Source organism: Alnus glutinosa, chromosome 8 (genome assembly GCF_958979055.1).
Source record: "Alnus glutinosa chromosome 8, dhAlnGlut1.1, whole genome shotgun sequence".
Lineage (NCBI taxonomy): Eukaryota > Viridiplantae > Streptophyta > Magnoliopsida > Fagales > Betulaceae > Alnus > Alnus glutinosa.
In genome coordinates, this window is record NC_084893.1 from 17,135,954 (window position 1) to 17,158,221 (window position 22,268).

At 34.9% G+C, this 22,268-nt stretch overlaps 1 protein-coding gene across 4 annotated transcripts; it reads left to right on the plus strand.

The window, feature by feature from the left end:
- The first annotated feature begins 89 nt into the window (after positions 1-89).
- On the plus strand, positions 90-7,462 carry LOC133875511 (polyadenylate-binding protein-interacting protein 9). Of its 4 annotated transcripts, none has more exons than XR_009901457.1 (10): positions 91-772; positions 1,694-1,804; positions 1,927-1,971; positions 4,530-4,602; positions 4,711-4,823; positions 4,978-5,037; positions 5,253-5,298; positions 5,387-5,455; positions 7,032-7,093; positions 7,174-7,251. XR_009901457.1 is itself a non-coding variant. In XM_062313668.1 (10 exons), exons 1-10 carry the CDS (start codon positions 509-511, stop codon positions 7,220-7,222), a joined length of 897 nt encoding a protein of 298 aa, XP_062169652.1. In that variant the 5' UTR covers positions 93-508; the 3' UTR covers positions 7,223-7,462. The 4 variants fall into 4 exon arrangements, 3 of the variants coding, with proteins under 3 accessions (XP_062169654.1, XP_062169653.1, XP_062169652.1); XM_062313668.1 differs by having other exon boundaries at positions 93-772; positions 5,253-5,303; positions 7,174-7,462; XM_062313670.1 differs by lacking the exon at positions 7,174-7,251 and having other exon boundaries at positions 90-772; positions 6,983-7,093.
- The last annotated feature ends 14,806 nt before the right edge of the window (positions 7,463-22,268 follow it).

Genomic DNA, 22,268 nt, shown 5'->3' on the forward strand with positions numbered 1-22,268 from the left:
CCCCCCAATCATATCGAATGGATCCGTTTTGCTACAAAGACAGTAACAAAAGCCTATTTCTTACGTTAGCTGTCCTTCTCTTCCCTTTTTTTAACGCCTTCCCACTCTGCACTCACTTTAATACACAGACTTTCATCTCTCTTTCTCTCTCTCTCTCTCTGTTTGGAAAAAGAAAGAGAGAGAATCCTGTAAAACCCAATTCCTCTTCTCTCTGATTATATTCTCCTCCAAAACCCTATATTTCTCTCTACAATTCTTTCCTTTTCGGAGTATATTTTCCTTATTTACTCTACATTTATACTCCTTTTTTGTTTCTCGTTGACAAAATCTAAAACCCAACCGGATTCTCGCACCCCCAAATCCTCGATTTTTAAAGCCTCGATTTTCTCTCAAAAGCAATTCAAAACAACAACAAAAAGGGACAAATTTTCTCTCAACTTATATATACTTCATTGTGGGATTTTTTTTTTCTTCCAAGGTTTATTTTTTGGGGTGTGTGCTTCTATCTATGGCTGCGGTGGCTGAGGTGTCCGGTGAGACAGCGGCTGCCAAGAACATGGATTCGACACCCAAATCGGAATCGGAGCTCAATGTGCAGAAGCTTGTTGATATGTTCAAAAAATTGAATCCTTTGGCGAAGGAGTTCTTTCCCTCGTCTTACTCTCATCATCAGAGCAATAATCATTATCACAACAACGGTCAATTGTCGCCCAACTATTTTCCCACCGCCAATAAGCCGTCCAGCAACGATAATTTTCCGAACAATCGGAGGGTAATGAATGATCATCCTCGCTCGATCTCTCATTGTATTTTTATCTTTCTTGTTGCTTTAAATTTTTATCCTACGGTATGAATTATGGGTTTTGCTTGATTTTGTCATTTGTTTGGATTGTAGTTGTATTGTAGCAAAATGAGTTTCTGTTGTTTTTGCTTATTGACTGTAGTATTTATTATTTATTGGTGTAATGTGAATTGAGTTGAATGCCTGAATTGGTAAATTAAAGGGTTTCTTTGGACTTTTTGTTTTTCGAATTTTTACTGTAGATTAGTGTGATTTGGATTGAGTATGAAAATTAGCGTGTAGTAGATAATGTTCTAGCATCGATACTGTTATTTATTGGGGATCTCGGTAGAATTGGAATAATATCCAAAATTCCTCTTTGTTCAATTTTTTGAGTTAAATGAAAATCTCCATTTCAATTGATTTTCTGAATTTTATGTTGGCTCTTGTTTGTGTTAGTATTGATTTAGGGTTTTGGCTTTTGCTCTGTAATTCTCTCTCTTTTTTCTTTTTCATCTACAAATTAATTTCTTTGTCATCGCTGTGTTGGAGTCTTTTTTTTTTTTTTTCCCTGGTCCTTTCGTTTGTAAATTAATTTTAATTTTATCAACTTTATTGTTTGTGTAAAGATGATTTACAACATGAGGTAATTTTCTAGTGTTCATGATGCCAATTGAATTTTTAACCAGTCCATGTTATGATCCTGAATATTTGTCCAATTATCATTCTATTGTTAGTTCTGATTGAGATATTGGAACAATATGAGTAAAGGTAGTTTTCCCAACCGCAGACAAAAATGTTGAGAAAGAGTTTCTGAAGAAGTTTCTTGCAATAAGCATTGATGTTTTACACCCTTTGTATCAGTTATATTTCTTCATTATATTGCTGAAGCATTAAATTTGTAATTCCCAGAGAAGAAACAACTATAACCAAGGGAGGAGAAGGTCGAATGCGAGAGCTTTCAAAGCTCAGCGGGAGGATAGTATTAGACGAACAGTTTATGTTTCTGATATCGACCAGCATGTAAGTGAAAATTATGGGAAAATCTAGTCGTCTTAATGGTAAAGTGTATAAATATCAAGCCTTTCTCTTGTTCTGATTTTTGAGTTTCAACTTTAATAAATCTGTTTCTCTCATTGACTTAGGTCACTGAAGAGCGGCTTGCTGCCTTATTTAGTAGTTGTGGCCAAGTAAGTTTCAATGCTCACTCGATCACTGAATGATCTGTTCTCTTCAGTAGTTTTAGTACGATTGAATGTAGTTGTTTGATTTTAATACTTAGATACTATTTTACTTCGTTTAGAGCATTGTTTTCTGTTATTAGTTTGAACCGGGCTGATTCATTCTAATTTATTTATATTGTTCATTTTGTTCTGAAGAAGACTTATATCATGTGAAGTGGAAGTTGTCACAGTGTTGCTATGCAATCTCCCTCAAGCCTTTTACATCTTTAGAGCAGTTTACAAAAATAAAAGATTGTGGAATACAGTCAGCAACTATATATGTTTTCTTGAGTGCATTGCTTCTGTGGATGTTTCTCATTGCCACTGCTGCCCACCCTTAGATGCATGTGCTCCATCAGTAGCTCCAGGATGAATAACATTTTTAGTAGATCAGCTTCTGATACTACTTCTGGAATTTAGCCTTTATAAGAGCCATTGGTTGGCATGATACCTTGGCATGCAACTTCTAGCAGCCTGGTTGAATGGTATGACCATTCTTAGTACTTTTCTTTTCTTTACTAAAAAAAAAATCATTCTCTTTTTTTTTTTTTTATTATTATTATTTATTTCCCACTCTCCTTAAGGTGTGGCATGTGGATTTGTTGTGTGAGCTGGTGGTGGTGTGTATCTGGGAGTTGAATTCCTTTGCGTGTCATCTAGGGGCGTTTGGTGACTGTTATAAGGTGTCTGCCTCCTAATACGTATGCTTGGGCTTGCCCTTTAATGTAGTTTTCTAACGCACACATTTGATGTAATGGAACAAGTGTATATGAAAAGTAAATTCTGTACTTATGATCGCTGGAAATCTAGAATGTGCAGAACATTGAGCGTCAAGGCCTCAAGCATGCTGAAGATGTGTTCTCTCCAAGCCTGACTGATTCTTGAGTTATTTACAAATTGGAAGTACATGTGTAATGGTTTAGCATTACCTTAAAGTCTGAACAATGGATGTGCAGGACTTGTTAACTATGAAAGCCCTCACAGGGCTTTGGTACTTTATAGCTGTCAAATCAGATTTCACTAATTAGATAAAGAATTTGTTGTGGTGAGGAGAGCTATAATTATCTTGACCAGTCAAATGCCATAATGACATTCAAACAAAATCAAGCTCGATTTAGTGTGATATACAATTTTTGTAAAACTAATATATTCTCTTTTGCTCTTTTAGTGTCTATTATATAATTTCCTTGATGGGTGTAATTAGATAAAAAGGTTCATCTTTTCTCGTTACTGTTGTATATACCTCCAGTTCTCCACCACCATTACAGATTCTTTGACTATTACCTTGTGTCTGCAAGTTTTGCCAAATTTATTTTCTTATGGTGAGGTTCCAATAAGTACATTATTTGAAGTTCTTGTTTTTAAGATGGGTTCAAATCTGTGCCTTTTATATATATCTTTTATTATTTATTGGCTTTAAGGGTTTTTGGTATCTGCTTCTTAACAGAGGCGTTATACTTTTTTACTGTGTTCTGTGATCATTTGTTGGTTCTTATAGATAGGTGGTTACGGTGCATGCTAACAATAGTTGGGTTTATGTTGTCTTGTATTTATTTGGTAGTTAATACTTGCCATTTTGTTTCACATACATTAGATATCCACTAGAACCAGTTATTGGTATTTTTGAGAGAAGTTGGGTGTGTATCCATACCTTTCCACATATTATAATTTTCTAGAGTCTTGATCTACTTTCTAAGGGAAGTTTAAGGCCATTTTTCTTCACCTTGATTGAGTTTGAAAATACTGCCTCAAATCAACAAGATGATGAGTGCTCAAAATTACCCATAACTCCTGCACAACTACCTTCCCCGTTGACAAAGAGCCATATCTCAAATGGCACCTCCTCTTCTTATAAGTACAGGGAGGAGGGTTTACTTGTAGGTTCAAAATCAACATTTGTTGCTTACGAATAAGAAACAAAAAATCTTTACTCTCTCTTTACTGCAATTTCTTTATATGCTCTTTAAAATCTTCCTGCAGTTAAATTTAGCTTGGTCGAAAGCCTTCTCTTTTCCCAATCTGCATTTCAACTCATTACTCATAAATCTCATATGAGTTTTTTTTTTATGTTTCAAGTGTCTGATAATGTTAGGTTATCACTTGGGTTTTATTTTGCAATAGCTTTGACCGTATCTGCTCCTGTATTTTTTTTCTTCTTAAAGCATTTGCTATTGTTTAAAAAAAATTGACTTTTTAGCGTTACTTAATATTTGATGAAATGTTTATTATATTTCTTTATCTAATTCTCCTTCTGTTCTCCTACACTTTCCAAAAGTATTTTAAAAGTTTGTAATAATGCCTCCTAACTTTCCTCTGCCTGAACAATTATGTATCTGCCTTGCCCCATGAGGAGTAAAATGCTTTGCTTTATGCCTTTGGCTTTAAGAATATTGGTAATATCTTTCTCTACTGATATGGTTGGTATTTTTGAGGGAACTACACTTTCTGATAATTGCCATTGCTTTGTACTATATAGTAATGTGGTGGATGAGATCTGAAGTTCTATTGTCATTTTATTTTTGAAGGTTAACGATTGCCGAATTTGTGGTGATCCACACTCAGTTCTTCGTTTTGCATTTGTGGAGTTTGCTGATGAGCGTAAGTTGATTGTTTTGGCCTGCAAGTCTTCTAACTTGTTTTCTTCACCCCCCCCCCCCCCCCCCCCCCCCCCCCCAACCATATCTTACATGGATCTTGTGCTAACAGATGGTGCAAGAGCAGCTCTAGATCTTGGTGGGACAATGCTTGGGTACTATCCAGTTAGGGTCTTACCTTCAAAAACTGCCATTCTTCCAGTGAATCCTACATTCCTTCCTAGGGTATGAATCAATAACTCTCTGGCCCTTTTTAGTTGTGTTAATTTCTACATGATGCCAGCGCTGCATTTATGTCCTGAATTGACAAGTTATGGAGTTCATAACTCTATAAAGTTTTTTGCTGTATTAGTTTTTGATGATTGTAATTTAACTGCAGTCAGAGGATGAACGGGAAATGTGTGCCAGGACAGTCTATTGTACAAACATTGATAAGAAGGTATTGCCCTTGGTTTTATTTGTGAGTATTAACTAAGCATTCTGGTGATACTTTTCCTAATTGCATCTTAGTGTTCTGGATGATGCCCAATAGATTGGTTATTATGATTTTATGCATGCATATCTAATGATTGTAGTTGAGATACTTGATGAGTAGTCTTTTTTATTTATTTATTTTTGCTTTGTCCCCCATAAAATCTTTGAATGTAAATGCAGGTTTCTCAAGCTGAAGTGAAGAACTTCTTTGAATCAGCATGTGGTGGTGAGGTTGGGACAGTACTTAAAACATGCTTATGTTTTCATTTAATGTATTAAGTTATATGATAGTTGGCATTATTTTAAATTTACAGGTTACTCGCTTGAGGCTTTTGGGTGATCATGTGCATTCAACTCGTATAGCTTTTGTTGAATTTGCAATTGTAAGTTTTCATTTACAGCCTTGAAGTTATTTATGTTTCTGGGCAAAATTCAGTTTGGATATATTTACAATACTTTGAACACTTCCTATTTTTGTACTAGTATTGTTGGATATGTCAATAGTAGGCTACAGATGCGCTACAGTGCTCCCACACCCTAAAAGCCCTTTCCTCTAACTGTTTAAAACTTGATCAAACTCCCTCCCTCTCTAAGGGTGAGGTGCTGCCTGGCTGTAAAGTTCAGCAGCTGTTTAAAATATTTTCAGCATGGAGCTTATGTTCATTATATCTTTAGCAATTGCATTATTCAGATGGGCAATGAGCTCTAGTATTTTTGAGGAACTGGGTGGTTCTCTGGAAGTACCTCTTAAAAAATGGGTTGTGTCTGTTTGATTTAATTGCATATACTGTTCCTCTTGTGTTCTCTGTAATAAATGGGCGATCAGCCCTAGTTTTTCTGAGAAAATGGGTGCTCCTTCTGAAGTAGCTCTTTCTAAATGGTTTGTTTTTCTTTATAAGTAAAATTGCATATACTGTTCTATCTTTTTCTCAGTAATAAAATTGATCCTTCACCAAAACAAAAACATGTCAGCTGCATCTTGAGGGTATATATAAATACGTCAGCTCTGTTATTTTTGACGTTATAAGATCAAAAACTTGAACCTAAACGAGGGTATGGGTGTGTTTGTGTATACATATATATCGTTTTATGGTTGATGAGTCCCTTTTCATGTTCATCTCCAGTTTCTACTCCATTTAATAAATTATTTATGATGAAGGGACTATGTTTTACCTCTCTGGCTGAAGAGTATACACATTATCTAGTTTTGGAAAAGCTTTTTCTTTTTTCATATCATTATTTAAGAAAAAGGGGGGAAACATCATATAGTGGAACCAAAACTTTTTTTAAATGGGATTTTATACTTTGCAATAGTTAGTTTATGTGATAAATTTTAATTTATTATTTGTTCAAAATAAAGCATTTCTAGTGTTTGAGATTTTTGTATGTTAATTGTTTTGGCCTTCTTTTCTCTACTTAAAGCTGGGTTATTCCCCAAAAATAAATAAATAGAAGCAGATGACTCTTCTTCATAAGAGATCGTAATTGCTTGCATGAAACTTACAGCATGACTACATTATAGTTTGAGAAATGTTACATGCACTCCTAAGTGCACACTTCCTGACATGATAGTGAAAATCACCATTGGATCGAAAATCCAATGGTGATCCATCCAAAATTTCATAGTAATTTTCACCATCACAGTAGGAGTGTGCACTTAAGAGTGCATGTAGCATTTCTCTTATAGTTTCTCTCTGTGTCATATATGAAGTGTTTTGATTATTTTTCCACTATGTAATATGTAATTATTATCTTTTTAATTTACCATCGCATTGAACCATCATTTCCACATTAAATCGGACACATGCACATACTTGAATTTGTGCCCATGGTTTTTGCATAATGAGTAAAGAGTCATCCAAGTATTTATACCATATTGCTCCCAATTTTCTTCTTACCTTTGCTTGCAGAAAGGGGCTCTTGCTTAATGCTGTCACGTTCTTTTGTTTTCCTGAGCAGGCAGAAAGTGCCATTACCGCTCTGAGTTGCAGTGGGATGGTCTTAGGAACCCAGCCAGTCAGGTGTGCTCCCGGAACCGGATTGTCCAATAAGTCCTTATCTAAGTTCATGTCATTATATTCGTATCTTGTTGATTTTGTAGGGTAAGTCCTTCGAAGACACCCGTGAGACCACGAGTTATTCGCCCGTAATTGCATTGACAAATCATCAGTCCTTCCTAGACTCATGGATGGAATTTGGTCGACTTTCCAGTTGAGAGAAACTTTGTTGTATTGAAGGGGTGGTGATGAAACTTTCTTTTGTTTCAGTAGTTCCCTCTTTTTCGTTGCAACAGTAAATTTTTGTTTTTGTTATTTATTTATTATTATTATTATTTTTTTTGTGACTGAGCATATCGTGACCTTGCTTCAATTGAAGTTTTTACAAGACCAGGTCTCGATCTTTGAGAATTTTACCTTGTTTCATCCCCCCTCCTCCTTGTTTGATAATTGATCGGGGTAGTAATATATTGGGAATTACTAGGGGAAGGATGAAGCATGTATTCTGTTTAGGTCTCAGCCTTGGTTTTATTTTGTTCCCTATAAGATCAAGTTGCTGGCCGCATGTATAGCACGTGGTTCTCCATATCAATTGAAAAAACAGTAAGTGTGAAGATAAAAACAGCTGGTTGAAATATTAAATCAAAAAAGGTGTGAAGTCAAAGAAATGCAGAACAAGGCCAAAGAAATGGATTCTCTTTCTTGAATCTCGGCATGTAGCGGTGCCCAAGGAAAAAGAGTCTTGAATTGTCATATCAAAGTTAATCTTAAGGATTATTGGCAAAAAATCTTAGTGAGAGAACGTCCTCCTTCTCTCTTAAATTACTGCACCTTTCTGTGAGCACCTCCATGGGAGGGAAGCTAGCTTCCCTCCCAAACACTTTTACCCGTTCCCTACTACTTCCCTCCACCCCACCATCAAACCCCCTTTCTTCTTTACCTTCCGACATCTTTCTATCTAACCTTCTTACCGTTTTTCTGTCCTTTCGGCCATTGGAGGTAAGGCCAAATCTCCAGTTCCTCTATCTTACAGTTTTTCAGTGTTTTTGGCCATTGGAGTTAAGGCCCAACCTCCATCTATCCAACTATCTTTACAGCAATCTCTTTGTCTTGTCATGGTCTGTGTCTTCACAACAGCAGCCCCTCTCCTCTACCTTCCACCGTGTCTACTGTAATTTTTGGGATTGATTTTTGTTTCAATTTTTCCGTTCTAGATCTATGATCTTTCCCCAACTTCTGCATGACACGCTCCTCACCACTGGATTCATCGGCGTCTTCGTCTTCTACCAACTGTCTCCGTTCACTCCACCGCCATCTATACGGCCGTGCGTGGCGCTCACGCTCCAGAGCAGTTTCGGCTCTCTTCGGCGCGTGATGGCCACGTTTGGTCTCCCCACCTTCAACCACGACTTCCACCGGTGTTTTATGGGTTTGCCGGTGTTTCTGGCCGCTGAGAGGCTTTCCCTTGGCGGCGCGTGTGTCTCACGCGCCGTCAGGGACGGTTCCCACACCGCCTGTTGCCTCTGGATCTATGTTGTGTTTGTTTATGTTTTCTTGTCTTTTTGGGCTTACTTGTTTTACTTTCTCCATGTTCACCTCTGTAATCGATGTGTTTGGGTCTTTGTGACTCAATACACCACTCAAATCACCTTCAATGGTGACCCAGGCTTTGTGGCATCCGTGCCTCGAGCCAAAGGGCCCGCATCTTCGGAAGCATTGCCCCCGCGTACTTTCATTCTTAGCTTTGTTTTTGGGTTGCCCAGCCCAATCTTGTATTATTTTGTTTTTGATCTTTTGATGTAATCTGGTTTACATGTATCTAAAAATAAAAAAAAATAAAATAAAATAAAAAAAAAAAAAAAAAAAAAAAAAAGGTTAATCTTAAGGGCGTTTGCTAGACGAAGCACCTAGTTCCTAAGTTCCAAGCCGCTAGATGCTCTCTATGAAGCCTTTTCTTGTTCCGCTAGTTGGGCTATCTTCATGATAAACACTATTTCTCAAAATCCAAACTGTTGGGAATTGGGCCGGCTAAGCTTGATGGCCCACAGAGAAAAGTCCAAATATTGCCCAACAGTGAAAAGGTCCAAGGAAACTAAGAACCCATGAACACATATTCCCTCAGACTTTAGGGATCCTCTCGGCCTAACCGAGAGTCTAGCTTCCTCCATGATAAGTGGTGAATGTTGCACATTCAATCCCCTTAACTTGCATATATTAATTCATTAACATTGTTATTTGTTTGATTTTGTGTTATTTTATTGTTTTCAAGTTTTAAATAAAAATACAATTAATTCTATTAATTTTGAGCTTAAAACACATTTTGAGAAGACCTAGAAAATATGTTTAAACTTAACTAATCATAATAGAAGACCTATATGATATGGTTAAGTTTAATCAAATCAAGTCAATGATTAAATCGGAATTTCTTCACTAAGAGTCAAAATCGGATTGAATTCAAATTTAGATTCTGAACATGTCTCAGTACTTTAATCATAACTTTTGACTCAGAAATCGGATTGCAATGAAATTGGTGGCGTTGGAAAGATAATAAAAAATGCAACAAATATGATAGAAATAGCTTTTTCCCAATTCGGACATTTACTATGCTAAAATCGCCCCGTAATAAAAAACCGCAATTCTGGACGAATTTGGAATCATTTTCCTACTTAGATTGAAGTTTCAATCTCCTACTTGGACAAGAAGACTCAAGAGACTATTTTTCTGGAATTTCAAGAGCTTCTAGGCCTCTCCTAGTCTATATAAATAGACCCCTAAGCTTCAAGAAAATGGGTGTTTGTGCTTACTTTTAAACAAAAAACTCTTCTTGGAGGCTTGACAAGTTGAAGAGGAGAAGAACATAGCAGGAGGCTATCCCTGCACCATGATGAGCGGCTAAATTCGTACTAGGGTGTTGATGTAGCCCTTTCTAAATTCTATATGCATGATGGTTGTATAACTGTGAGTGTTAGTTTTTGTGTTGGCTGCATTCTGTTGGACAAAATCACTTTTATGTAATGTTGCTGCTTTCACAGGAATGCTGCTTTATCCAGAGTCTACTCTTCAGCTATGTTCTTCGAGAAGATTTTATGAAGTTTTCAAAGATTTATTTCGGTTCCCTGTCAACCGTCCGGACGACGTGGTATTCCGTCCGGACGCTCATCAGTCAGCAACATCCGTCCGGACGACGAGATCTTTCCGTCCGGACGCCCATCAGTGTCTAGAAGCTTCGAACAGTTCAAGATTGTATCCGTCTGGACGTAATGGCAAATCGTCCGAACGCTTTTCAGAGTTCGAGAAAATCCTAGTGTTTCAGTGCATCCATCCGAACGACGTGGTTATACCGTTCAGACGCTATTCAGTGTTTGACAAGAATTAGGGTTTCTGCCTCAAGACACAGTTATGGGAAGACGGCTGCTACCGTCCGGACGATGTGTGATCCCGTCTAGACGATGTCCTCTATAAGGCAAGAACGTGCATACCAAGTTCAATCGTCCGGACGATTAAGCTTCATATATGGAAATTGCGTGCACCAGTTCAACCGTCCGGACGTTAGCCTTCAAGGTCCGGATGCTCCAAGCCTTATTACGGTAATTTCGTGCAGCCGAAGTGTAACCGTCCGGACGCTAGGGCAACACCGTCCGGACGCGGCCTTGTGTGGAAGCTTTCGGTGCTACTTTGGAAAGGCGGTTGCAGTTGACCGTCCAGACGCTCGGTCAAGCCGTCCGGACACCCTTGGGTATTTTGGTCATAACTTTTTACTCAAATAACAGATTGGGACGAAATCGGCTTCATTGGAAAGCTTAGAAAAAATGTTGTAATTTGAGCATCTGGACGGACCCTAGAAGCGTCCGGACGGAAAGATTTTCCCGTTCGGACGGCCCTTCAGAAAATTCCAGAATTACTTTCCGGAAAAGAAAAACTTGACCTGTCCGGACGCGCGTGCCCCAGAATCCGTTTTTTACTCAATTTTGGATTTCCAAAGCCTATAAATAAGAGGCTTGAGACATGCTTTCAACACAGAATTTGGTGGTGAATTATCTACAGCTTAGAGACGTGATATTTCCTCTAAAGCCTTGCCAAGTGTGTGATTTGATCAGCTGTGAAGTCTATCTTAGGGGTTGGCCCTAAGGTAAAGGATTCCATTGAAGACCCCTTCAGGTAGGTGAACCTGGTTGGGGCGCGTTCGTGTTGGGTTACACGTCAAAGAGCAAGGTACGACCACTGCATCAGGGGTATGTGAGTGTTACTGCTTTGTATCTAGCTTTGTCTTCTGAATAGTGGATATCCTGGGTTTAGCTGCTCCGGAGTGGTTTTTCTCTTAATTGAGTTTACACTTTGTCAACAAAATATTTGTCTCCTTTAAATTCCGCATTTAATGTTTTGTTGCACACTGTTCACACACACTGTTAAATTTAGAAGTCCATATTATTTTTCAGTGAGAATTGATCTTAATGTTTATATTCAATCATTATGAATTTCTTATCTTGTCTTAGAAAGTCTTTTATAGTGATTGAACTCATTCCTTTATATGTTCTGTGATTAAGTGAATGATTGCTATACAACGGTTTTAATTGACATATGATTAAAAAGGTTAAATAGGCCATGCCTAGGGAAGACAGATTGTACTGCACCCTAGTTTAATGTAATTTAGGTAGACAGTTCATACCAACCGACGATGGATTATACTTATTCTTTAGATGTAATTTCTTGACTACTTGAGTGAAACGAGCCCTATATCATGCATAGTACGAATTTCTCTTGTTAATTTATGATTGACCATTGTTATGCAATGAGTGGTGAAATCAATCCCCTATTCTTTCTCTCATCCCTACTCTATTTACATTTATGTATTTATATTTAGAAAAAAAAAAAATCAAGCATCTTTTAAATTAAGTTATATTTAATTTCGAAAAGCTTGATAATAACACCTACACAGTCCTTGAGATTCGACACCCTCAATATAGCCCTATCCTACAAGAATTCGTATTATTACGAGTGGTTATTTATTATTGATATATTTTGGTAAACAAAAGACTACATCACTCCACCAAATCGGCAAATCTCGAATACCTTGGGATAACGAAGAGCTCACATAAACCACCCAATCCCGGAAGCCAAGGGATTGGTTTAGACCCATCTACAAACTCTAGCATTCCTATAAAAGCAGGACAAAGTCCAAGTAATAGAGGTTCATAATCTCTCCCAAAAAGCTAACGTTTCATTTATAAGTCCATGCTTTCCTCTCTGAAAGGAATTGTTTTGAACGTCAGAATTATCACCTGTCAAACCATCCTTGGCAAGCTTTTTACTCTCTTACTATTTTGCAAGTGCTCCCTAAAGACTAAAAAATGTCCTAATAGTTTGGCGCCGTTTGTGTGAATGACATAAATCCAAATAAAAATCCATAATGGTGAGAACAAGATCACAAGGTCTCTTCTAGAAAATACCACAAGTGGTGGTCCAACCTCCTCCTTTGATTCATACAAGAGGCCGAACCATAGGTAGAGATGAACACCCCCCCCCCCCCTCCCCCCTTACCACTTCTACTGATCCTCAAGAGTGAATCGCTTCATTGGATAAACAAATGTTGCAGATGTCAAAAAATATGGAGAGGCTGATGGCACAAAACGAAAGGATCTTGTTTCGAATTCCAAGGGACATTAAGGGAGAAAACCCTATCCTCGGGGGAGAAGGTGAGAATCCAGATCGGAAGATTGGGGAGACAGAAGAGCCTCAACAAAGTAGAGTGCCACACTTCTAGGGCCGAAAAGACTCACAAGAAGGTCAAAACCAAGAAGGGGCGAACAGCCTCGTGGGAAAGATGAAAGACCTTAAGGAAAAAGTATGATCAGATGGCCCAAGACATGGCGTAGAAAATGCCCGGCAAATGATCGATGGCAGATGATTTGTTCCACGATACAAGCCTTCCCTTCACGGGACGAGTGATGAATTTCCCCTCCCGGATAAATTCAATGTCTCTTGCATGACTATGTTCGATGGAAACATAGATCCAATAGAACACCTTGAGACCTATCGAGTCCATCTAATCCTCCATGGAACTCCTAACGAAATAGCATGTCGAGCTTTTCCACTCACACTCACTGACTGTAGTGCCCCAGGTCATTAATAAGATTGAGTCGGTCTCAATTGAAAGTTTAGACCTTTTTGAATTTCTGCGTTGACCAAACATTCGCTGAGAGTATCGAACATTCGCTCTTCCCTCACGAACAATCGTAGTTCCCACTAAGAACGATCAGGGTCTCCCCACCCAGAATGTTTAATGACCCCACCACAAACAATCATTGACGCATTATATTGTGTGTCGAAATGTACATATCATGCCTTCAGCATGTGTATCAAACTGTACCCAAAACGATCAATATTGTACACCGAACGATCACCTAACCCTAAATAGTACATGGACGTTCGAGCTTCGCTTGATGAACATTCACTAGCTGGCAAATCAGATTATTCTTATCTACCTATGACATTTCCCCTATAAATACCCCCACCCCTTCATTTTATTCTGTGTGTTCCGACCCTAGGAGCTGGTGTTACTCTGCTGAGAGCGTGTGAGATCGTTTCGGTGTGACAGAGAAATTCAGCATTAAGAAGGTAATGCCCTTACCTTAAACCCATTCTTTTATAACCGTTATGCTGTCAGTTTAAGCTTTAATCTTAGGGTTTAATCCTTTCCTAGTTGTTTTGATCCTAATACTAGCTCAGTGTTAGATTTAAGCCTTTTGATGCATTAGTCATCGTAACTCTAGTATGAGGTGCTATTATGGCTTATAATCGTGTTTAGAATGTTACTTAAACCCTAGATTTTCTAATAACTTAGACTAGACGTTCGATCTTGCTTCGTAACTCTAGCATGAGGTGTTGTTATGGCTTATAATGTAGTTTCTGCCAAGGACGAACGTTCGTAGCGCATATCACTAACGTTCGACCCTTGAGTACAAACGTTCGTTAAGTAGGCAGAATACCCATTTCAAACGTGTTATAGTGTGGGTTAGCTTTCAACTTGGATTTATGTCCAACAATATGTTTTTCTTAGATTTTGAGGTTGTAGAGCCTTAAGGGAACTTTTTGGAGGAGCATTGAAATACAAGTGAGTAAAACTCACATGGATATTTGTTATTATTATTTTTCTGCATAACATGATTATTTTGTGTATCAAAACATGTATGTTTACAACTCATATGAAATACTCTTTTAATTACTGTGAACTCTATTTTATGAAAATGTGTGATTAATGGTAAGATAGTGAAAGGATCAGATTATGAAAGCATGCATCTAAAATACGGTGAATACTAAATTGTATCGTATGACATGGTACACAATTTCATGCGGAAAAACGGCCAGAGGCTTACTATTATATAGGTTGTTCTTTATGGTCAAATGTTTATGATGTATTATGATAGGCCTTGAATCCAATGATTCTTGATAGCATAACACTTGAGTCTTGAGTGATAGACTGGCGTTCTAGTGGAGTTTAAGGGCTACAAAAGGTATGAACTCTAAGACCTCTTCCTACTTCCTTTTGAGTTATGAAACTTTTTGTCAATATTGATGTAGGATTAATATTGGTGCTAAGAATAGTTGTTATGAAACTGTTGTTGCTATTATCATGGTCTTATTAGTTCAATTGTAGTGTTACTTTGTTGAGTTTGTGTTGTTAAGGAAGTTGTGGTTGAAAATGAGTAAAACTAAGGTTTTCCTCAAAGGATGGATTTTGTTATGTAAACTCCTCCAACTTGATCTCGGATGTCTATTATGAAGAGAAAACAATTTAAGTAATAAGCAGCTTAATTTTAATATTAAACTTTTAATATAAGTAATATGCAACATCTTCTGAAATGCCGCATTCCAACCAGTCATCATGTTCTTTGAATCAGGTTGGATTAAAACGACGCCATATTTTACCAAAATTATATTTGTAAAAGTTTATGATTAACTAGTTGGCGAGGTCATTTTTTAAGATATGATTTTCGGATAGGTCTCCTCTATCATTAAGATAATAATAATTAAAAAAAATTCTTCTTGAGCTAGGATCTACTTACATATTCACTAAATATACATCGACATGAGCTTGCTTAGAATTCAGTGGGGCTCAATAGAATTATTATTCTCCATAATCTCAAGTAAGTACAATTATATACTTATACAATATATATATATATATATATATATATATATATATATATATATATATATATATTCATTAACATTTAATTTAAAAGAGCAATTTAAATATAAAAGTTTATATAGACAATTTTATTGCTTGATAGTAAATTTAAAAATAAATCAATATAAAAATTTAATTATGTACCTTGAGATTTTTAAGGAATAACTATTTGCAGTAAAGTAGCCTTATTATTGGAGATTGTGTGAAAATACAAAATTAAGAGGAAAAAAAAATACTATTTGGTAAGAAACAGGATAATTGAAAAAACATTGTCCACTAAGAAAGAAAATGAATTTTTTATAGTATTATATGGGTAATTGGGCGATTGCAATCGAATTCTGTAAATTCCTAACTTTTCTTACAGGTGCAATTGTTTGTAAAAAATTTTTAGGAAATTTCACTTAACCCTTTTAAATTGTCAAGGGTTTTGCAATCATAACCTTAATTAAATTATCAAAACTCAAAATGTTAGGTTCCCAAGTATGAACCCTTTTTAATATCACTCATACTATTAGTATTTTGCGTTAAATCAAATGGCTAACATCCAAGTTTTTTAAATATATAGTCAATAAATAATATGCCCTATCTATTTTATCTTTTTTGTAAGATTAACAATTGTAAGTAGAATTCAATTAATTATGTACTAAAATCAACTACACACAATCGAAACTCTTAACAACGGCCAACTAAAGTCAATGGCGCCCGATAGTAAGCATAACATATAAAATATCAAAGAAATTAAAAAAAAAAATGACGATAGAATCAAATAGCAAAAAAATTAAAAGTGATGGAAGAAAAATAAAAGAAAAAGAAATATTAAAAAAAAAAAGGGTCGTGCTTTAGGTTGGAATTTTTTTAAGATATTAAACAAATTACATCATTTCCCCACCTACCCCACCAGCCCCCCACTTTTTTATTTATTTATTTTTTAATTTCAAATGGCTTACTTTCATTTTATTTTTCTTGAGCCACGCATTTTACCATTCGTTTTTTTTTTTTTTTTTAAAAAAAAAAAATACTTGACAAATTTAATATAAAATACCTTTTTTGGGGCCTTTTATAAATTAAGGCCTTAGGGTGGCCTAATTGGCCTAGTCATGGAGCCATTCCTGAGATAATGTGAGTTATTCGCCCCTCTCAACACCTATTTACTCCACCCTTTGTCCTAGTTAATATAATTACTCTTCTTTATTCTTTTGATATGAGTATGAAAAAAAATGAAAACTATAACACGTAGGGGTGTTTATGTAACAATGATATCATATAAGGGCGTTCTTACTGACACCAAAACCGGTAGCATTCCTCCCCGCCCCCCCAAAAAAAAGTAGCATTTACGGCATTTTACAACCCATGCTCGGCCAGCGTGGGTTTGAGAGATCCGACTGAATCTAAGATCCTGCCGAAAACCCAAGCTCGGCTAGATCTGGTCGAATCTGGTGAGGTCGTCGGGGTTGACTAGATCTCTGTTTCCGAGCAGATCTCTTCCGAGCTCCGGTCGCTGGCCGTCCATGGCCTTTGGGAATGGCGAGTGGTATGGTCAGTGGCTTGAACGGTGAGTGGGACAACCGACAAGTGAGCGAGAGAGTGAGGACAAAAATATTTGGGGGAGCCTTTTTTTTTTCTTTTCTTTTTTTGAAAACATGCCATATTATTATTATTATTATTTTTTATTTTTTATTTTTTTGTATAAAACCCCAATGTGGCTTTGCCACCACGTCACTGTCCATGTCAGTTTGGATCGTTTTGTTTGAAAAATATTTGGCGTCAATAGCATTTCTAAAAAAAAAAAATGCCTACATATTATCACTACAAAAACACCTTCATTTTGACGCGTGTCTACAGTACCCGTTACTGTAGACACGCGTCCAAATTGACACGTGTCATTTTAGACACGTGTCAATTTGTGAAGCCGTCCAAAATGGACACGTGTATGACATACACGTGTCCATTTGGACACGCATATGAAATACACGTGTCCATTTGGACATGTGTATTTCATATACGTGTCCAAATGGACACGTGTATTAATACACGTGTCCATTTGGACACGCATATGGAATACACGTGTCCATTTTGGACGCGTGTATATAGACACGCGTCCAATTGGACACGTGTATTCCATATGCGTGTCCAAATGGACACGTGTATTAATACACGTGTCCATTTGGACACGCATATGGAATACACGCGTCCATTTGGACACGTGTATTTCATATGCGTGTCCAAATGGACACGTGTATTAATACACGTGTCAAAAATTTATTAATTCGCCAAATATATATTAAAAAAAAAAATTCTGTGTTGTATTAATTATTTTAAAAAAAAAATCAAAAAAAAAACTCCTTACATTATTAATCATACAAATCTAATCCAAAAATACGGTGTAGATTACCCTAACCTAATTTACATATTGTACTATATGCTATATGTAAATTTGTTGGTTGGAATTTATACTTTTTAGGTTCCTTATTTATATATATATAGTATACTATTAAGCACGTAAACCCTAACCTAATTTACATATTGTACTATATGCATAATTATACAAATTTGATGCTAAATATATAATTAAACTAAATAGTTTAAATTAGGGTTTAGTTTTGTACACCATCTACGTTTAGAAACCAAAAAAAAAAAAAAATTAAACATAACAAAGTTAAAAAACCTATAATTAATACTATATATATAGATATGCATGCATGTAAACGGTTTAGAAACTATATACAGTAACCTTTTTATTTATGTCTATATATAGTAAATGCAATTACTTTTAGAGTTCTGCGCTACATAATGAATTAAATACTTATAGTTTAGTCCCTCGTAAATTTATGGCTATATATAGTACATACCCTTAGGGTTAGGGTTTATAGCATATAGTATATACACTTAGGGCTAGGGTTTATACCTATATATAGTATATATACTTAGGATTATGGTTTATCGATATATATAGTATATACACTTAGGGTTTGGGTTTTAGGGTTTATAGGTATATATAATATATACACTTAGGGCTATGTGTTATAATTTTATTGATTTTACGTTTAATGAATAATAATGTCAATATATTTTTCACGTGTCATTATTGTACACTTTTAAGTATATATATATATATATATATGTTAAATCATGAGCAGTTCAAAATTAGATTGTTCCGATATATATATATATAGTTATAGTTATAGTTATAGTACATTTACTTAGGGTTTAGTTTTATAGCTATATATATATATATATATATATACACTTAGGGTTTGGGTTTTAGGGTTTATAGGTATATATAATATATACACTTAGGGCTATGTGTTATAATTTTATTGATTTTACGTTTAATGAATAATAATGTCAATATATTTTTCACGTGTCATTATTGTACACTTTTAAGTATATATATATATAAGTTAAATCATGAGCAGTTCAAAATTAGATTGTTCCGATATATATATATAGTTATAGTTATAGTTATAGTACATTTACTTAGGGTTTAGTTTTATAGCTATATATATATATATATATATATATATATATATATATATATATATATATATATATATATATATATATATATATATATATATATATGTATATATATATTATATACTTTTGGATAGAGGATTAGGGTTAGGGTTTATGACTAGATATAGTACGTACCCTCATGATTAGAGTTTATAGCTATATATAGTCTAGCACTTAGGGTTAGAGTTTAATTTTATGGTTAGGTTTTAGTTTTTATTTTTTATGGTTTTAGGTTTTAGTATAGTACGTACCCTTAAGGTTATAGTTTATAGCTATATATAGTATATACACTTAGAGTTATAGTTTAATTTTTTGGACCATTAAATTATTATTTTTTAAATAATATATTTATTTCTATATATAATTATTTTTTATTATATATATAGATATATTTATTACTTTTTAAATTAAATACAATTTCTACTATGGGGGACGTGTATTTTAGGGTTAGGGTTTTTTTCTATATATAGTACATACAGTTAGGGTTATGGTTGTTTGCTATACAAAATACATACACTTATGATTAGGGTTTATATGATGAGTTATATATATATATATATATATATGGTGTACTTATAAGTACGTAAACCCTAACCCTAAATTGACATATTGTACTATATGCATAATTAAACCAACTTTGTGAAGCATATATGTAGACCCAAAAAAATAATAATAATAATTAACATGAGTTCATGCAGTGCATGTACATGCAGTACATGCATTGCATGAACTTAGGGTTGCATGGGTTTATATAAAATAGATATAATATATATATATATATATATATATATATATATATATATATATATATATATTAAATATTAAATATATATAGCATGTGGAGACGTGTATTTATAAACACGTCTCCAACTGTTTGGCCGGATGCCGCGCGGGAATTCTCCCGCGCGCCACCTGGCCAAACATTATATATTATATACGTAAAACTAATTAATAATATAAATATATATTATATTATATAAATTATATACTTATATTTATATATAAGAAATGGGTAGCTTCCAGAGGAAGCTACCCATTTCTTCTCTCTCGCTCTCTCTCTCTCTCTCTCTCTCATTTCTTCTCTCTCTCTCTCTCTGTCTCTCCGGCGAGCTCAGCCGGCCGGTGTGGTGAGCTCCGGCGTCGTCACGTCTCCCTCTCACCGACTGTCTCTCTCTCACCGATTCCCTCTAGCTCTCTCGCTCTCTCTCTCTCTCTCTCTCTCTCTCTCTCTCTCTCTCTCTTTCTCTCTCTTTCTCTCTCTACTGGGACGTCCCTCCGGCAGGGGTTGGCTAGGCCGTCGGTTCCCTTTCCTCCGGTCGGGTCAGTGGCTCTCTCTCTCTCTCTCTCTGTTCAGTCGCCGGTGCTCTTAATATATATTGCAGATAAATTTAGTGTTATATATATATACATTTGCTAACTTTTTTTTCCTTTCTCCATAATGTATATCCGAATATGCAGGTATATATATAAAGAAGGAGCCCTAAATCCACAACCTACCGTCGACAGTGAGTAATTTCCCCTTAAATTTGTATTTCATTTTTTTTTTCAACATGTAAATGAAATACTGATTGAATATATATTGTAATAATTTTTATTGTAATAATTTGGACATTTGTTCTTGATTGATAATTGTAATAATTTTTGGACTGTGTTATATTTTATTTTTTCAATTTTGCTGAATCAGTGTAAGCTTAAATTACTGTTTTTTTTTTTTTTTTTTTGGGGGGTTTTCTTGGAGTAGGTATTTCATTTTTGCTATAGTTTGTGTTTTTTTTTTTAACAATGCTGCATGTATTTTTGTGTTAGTACAGATTTGATATTTAGAAATTGTGTAGGCGTTTGTATTTTTGTGTCATTTAGTGTTATATGTATTTTTATTTTTTTGAAAGCCATGTTCTTTTTTGCCATGTTGTGTTTTTTATGTTTTTAATTTTTCCTATCCTAATTTTTTATTTGAGAGGTTATATATATATATATATTTTGAATGTGTTATTATGGATTACAATGTTTTTTTGTTAGTCAAACAAAATCAAACAATGTCCGATATTAGTTTAACGTTATAAACCAACGATGACACTTTTGAAAATAATAAATGGGAACAACCAATAAAATGGGTTTGAATAAAAAAAGAAAAAATATTAAAATTGACCGTCTACTTTTTAAGAAATACTTAAACTCCAACCCTAAACTTTATATCTTCAAATCATAACCATAAAACCAACACAATAATAAACCCTTAAATAAACTTTGAATCCTACACGTTCTTAAAAAAAACCCTTACCCTAAACTCTAAACCCTAAATCGTAAACCCTAAAAAAAAAATTCCTACACTTAAAAACCCTAACCCTAAACCTTAAACCCTAAACCCTAAACCCTAACAAACCCTAAACCCTAAAGCCTAAAAAAAAATATCATACACTTTCTAAAAAAAGAAACCCTAACACTAAAAACAAAAGTCCTATCCTTAAACCCTAAACCCTAAACCCTAAAAAAAAAAATTATCCTACACTTTCTAAAAAAAGAAACCCTAACACTAAAAACAAAAATCCTAACCTTAAACCCTTAAAAAGAAAATTTCCTACACTTTCTAAAAAAAAAATTCCTAACACTAAAAACAAAAATCCTAACCTTAAACCCTAAACCCTAAGAAACTAAAACCCTAAACCCTAAACCCTAATCCTAGATCCTTTAAAAAAAAAAAAAATTCCTACATTTTCTATAACCAAACCCTAACCTTAAACCATAACGAACCCTATATCCTAAACCCTAACAAAAAAAAAAATCCTACACTTTCTAAATTTATACCCTAAACCCTAACAAACCCTAACCCTAAACCCTTTAAAAAAAAAAAAATCCTACACTTTCTAAATTTATACCCTAACCCTAAACCCTTTAAAAAATAAAAAAAAAATCCTACACTTTCTAAATTTATACCCTAACCCTAACAAACCCTAACCCTAAACCCTTTAAAAAAAAAAAAAAAAATCCTACACTTTCTAAATTTATACCCTAACCCTAACCCTAACAAACCCTAACCCTAAACCCTAACAAACCCTAACCCTAAACCCTTTAAAAAAAAAAAATCCTACACTTTCTAAATTTATACCCTAACCCTAACCCTAAACCCTAACCCTAACAAACCCTAACCCTAAACCCTAACAAACCCTAACCCTAAACCCTTTAAAAAAAAAAAAAAAAAATCCTACACTTTCTAAATTTATACCCTAACCCTAAACCCTTTAAAAAATAAAAAAAAAAATCCTACACTTTCTAAATTTATACCCTAACCCTAACCCTAAACCCTTTAAAAAAAAAAAATCCTACACTTTCTAAATTTATACCCTAACCCTAACCCTAAACCCTAACCCTAACAAACCCTAACCCTAAACCCTAACAAACCCTAACCCTAAACCCTTTAAAAAAAAAAAAAATCCTACACTTTCTAAATTTATACCCTAACCCTAAACCCTTTAAATAATAAAAAAAAATCCTACA

Excerpts from the sequence above, each read along its gene's own strand:
- LOC133875511 (XM_062313668.1), top strand. The coding sequence starts at position 509 with ATGGCTGCGGTGGCTGAGGTGTCCGGTGAGACAGCGGCTGCCAAGAAC. Across the intron at positions 773-1,693 it reads ATTTTCCGAACAATCGGAGG|AGAAGAAACAACTATAACCA; the intron begins GTAATGAATGAT and ends TGTAATTCCCAG. Across the intron at positions 1,805-1,926 it reads TTTCTGATATCGACCAGCAT|GTCACTGAAGAGCGGCTTGC; the intron begins GTAAGTGAAAAT and ends TCATTGACTTAG.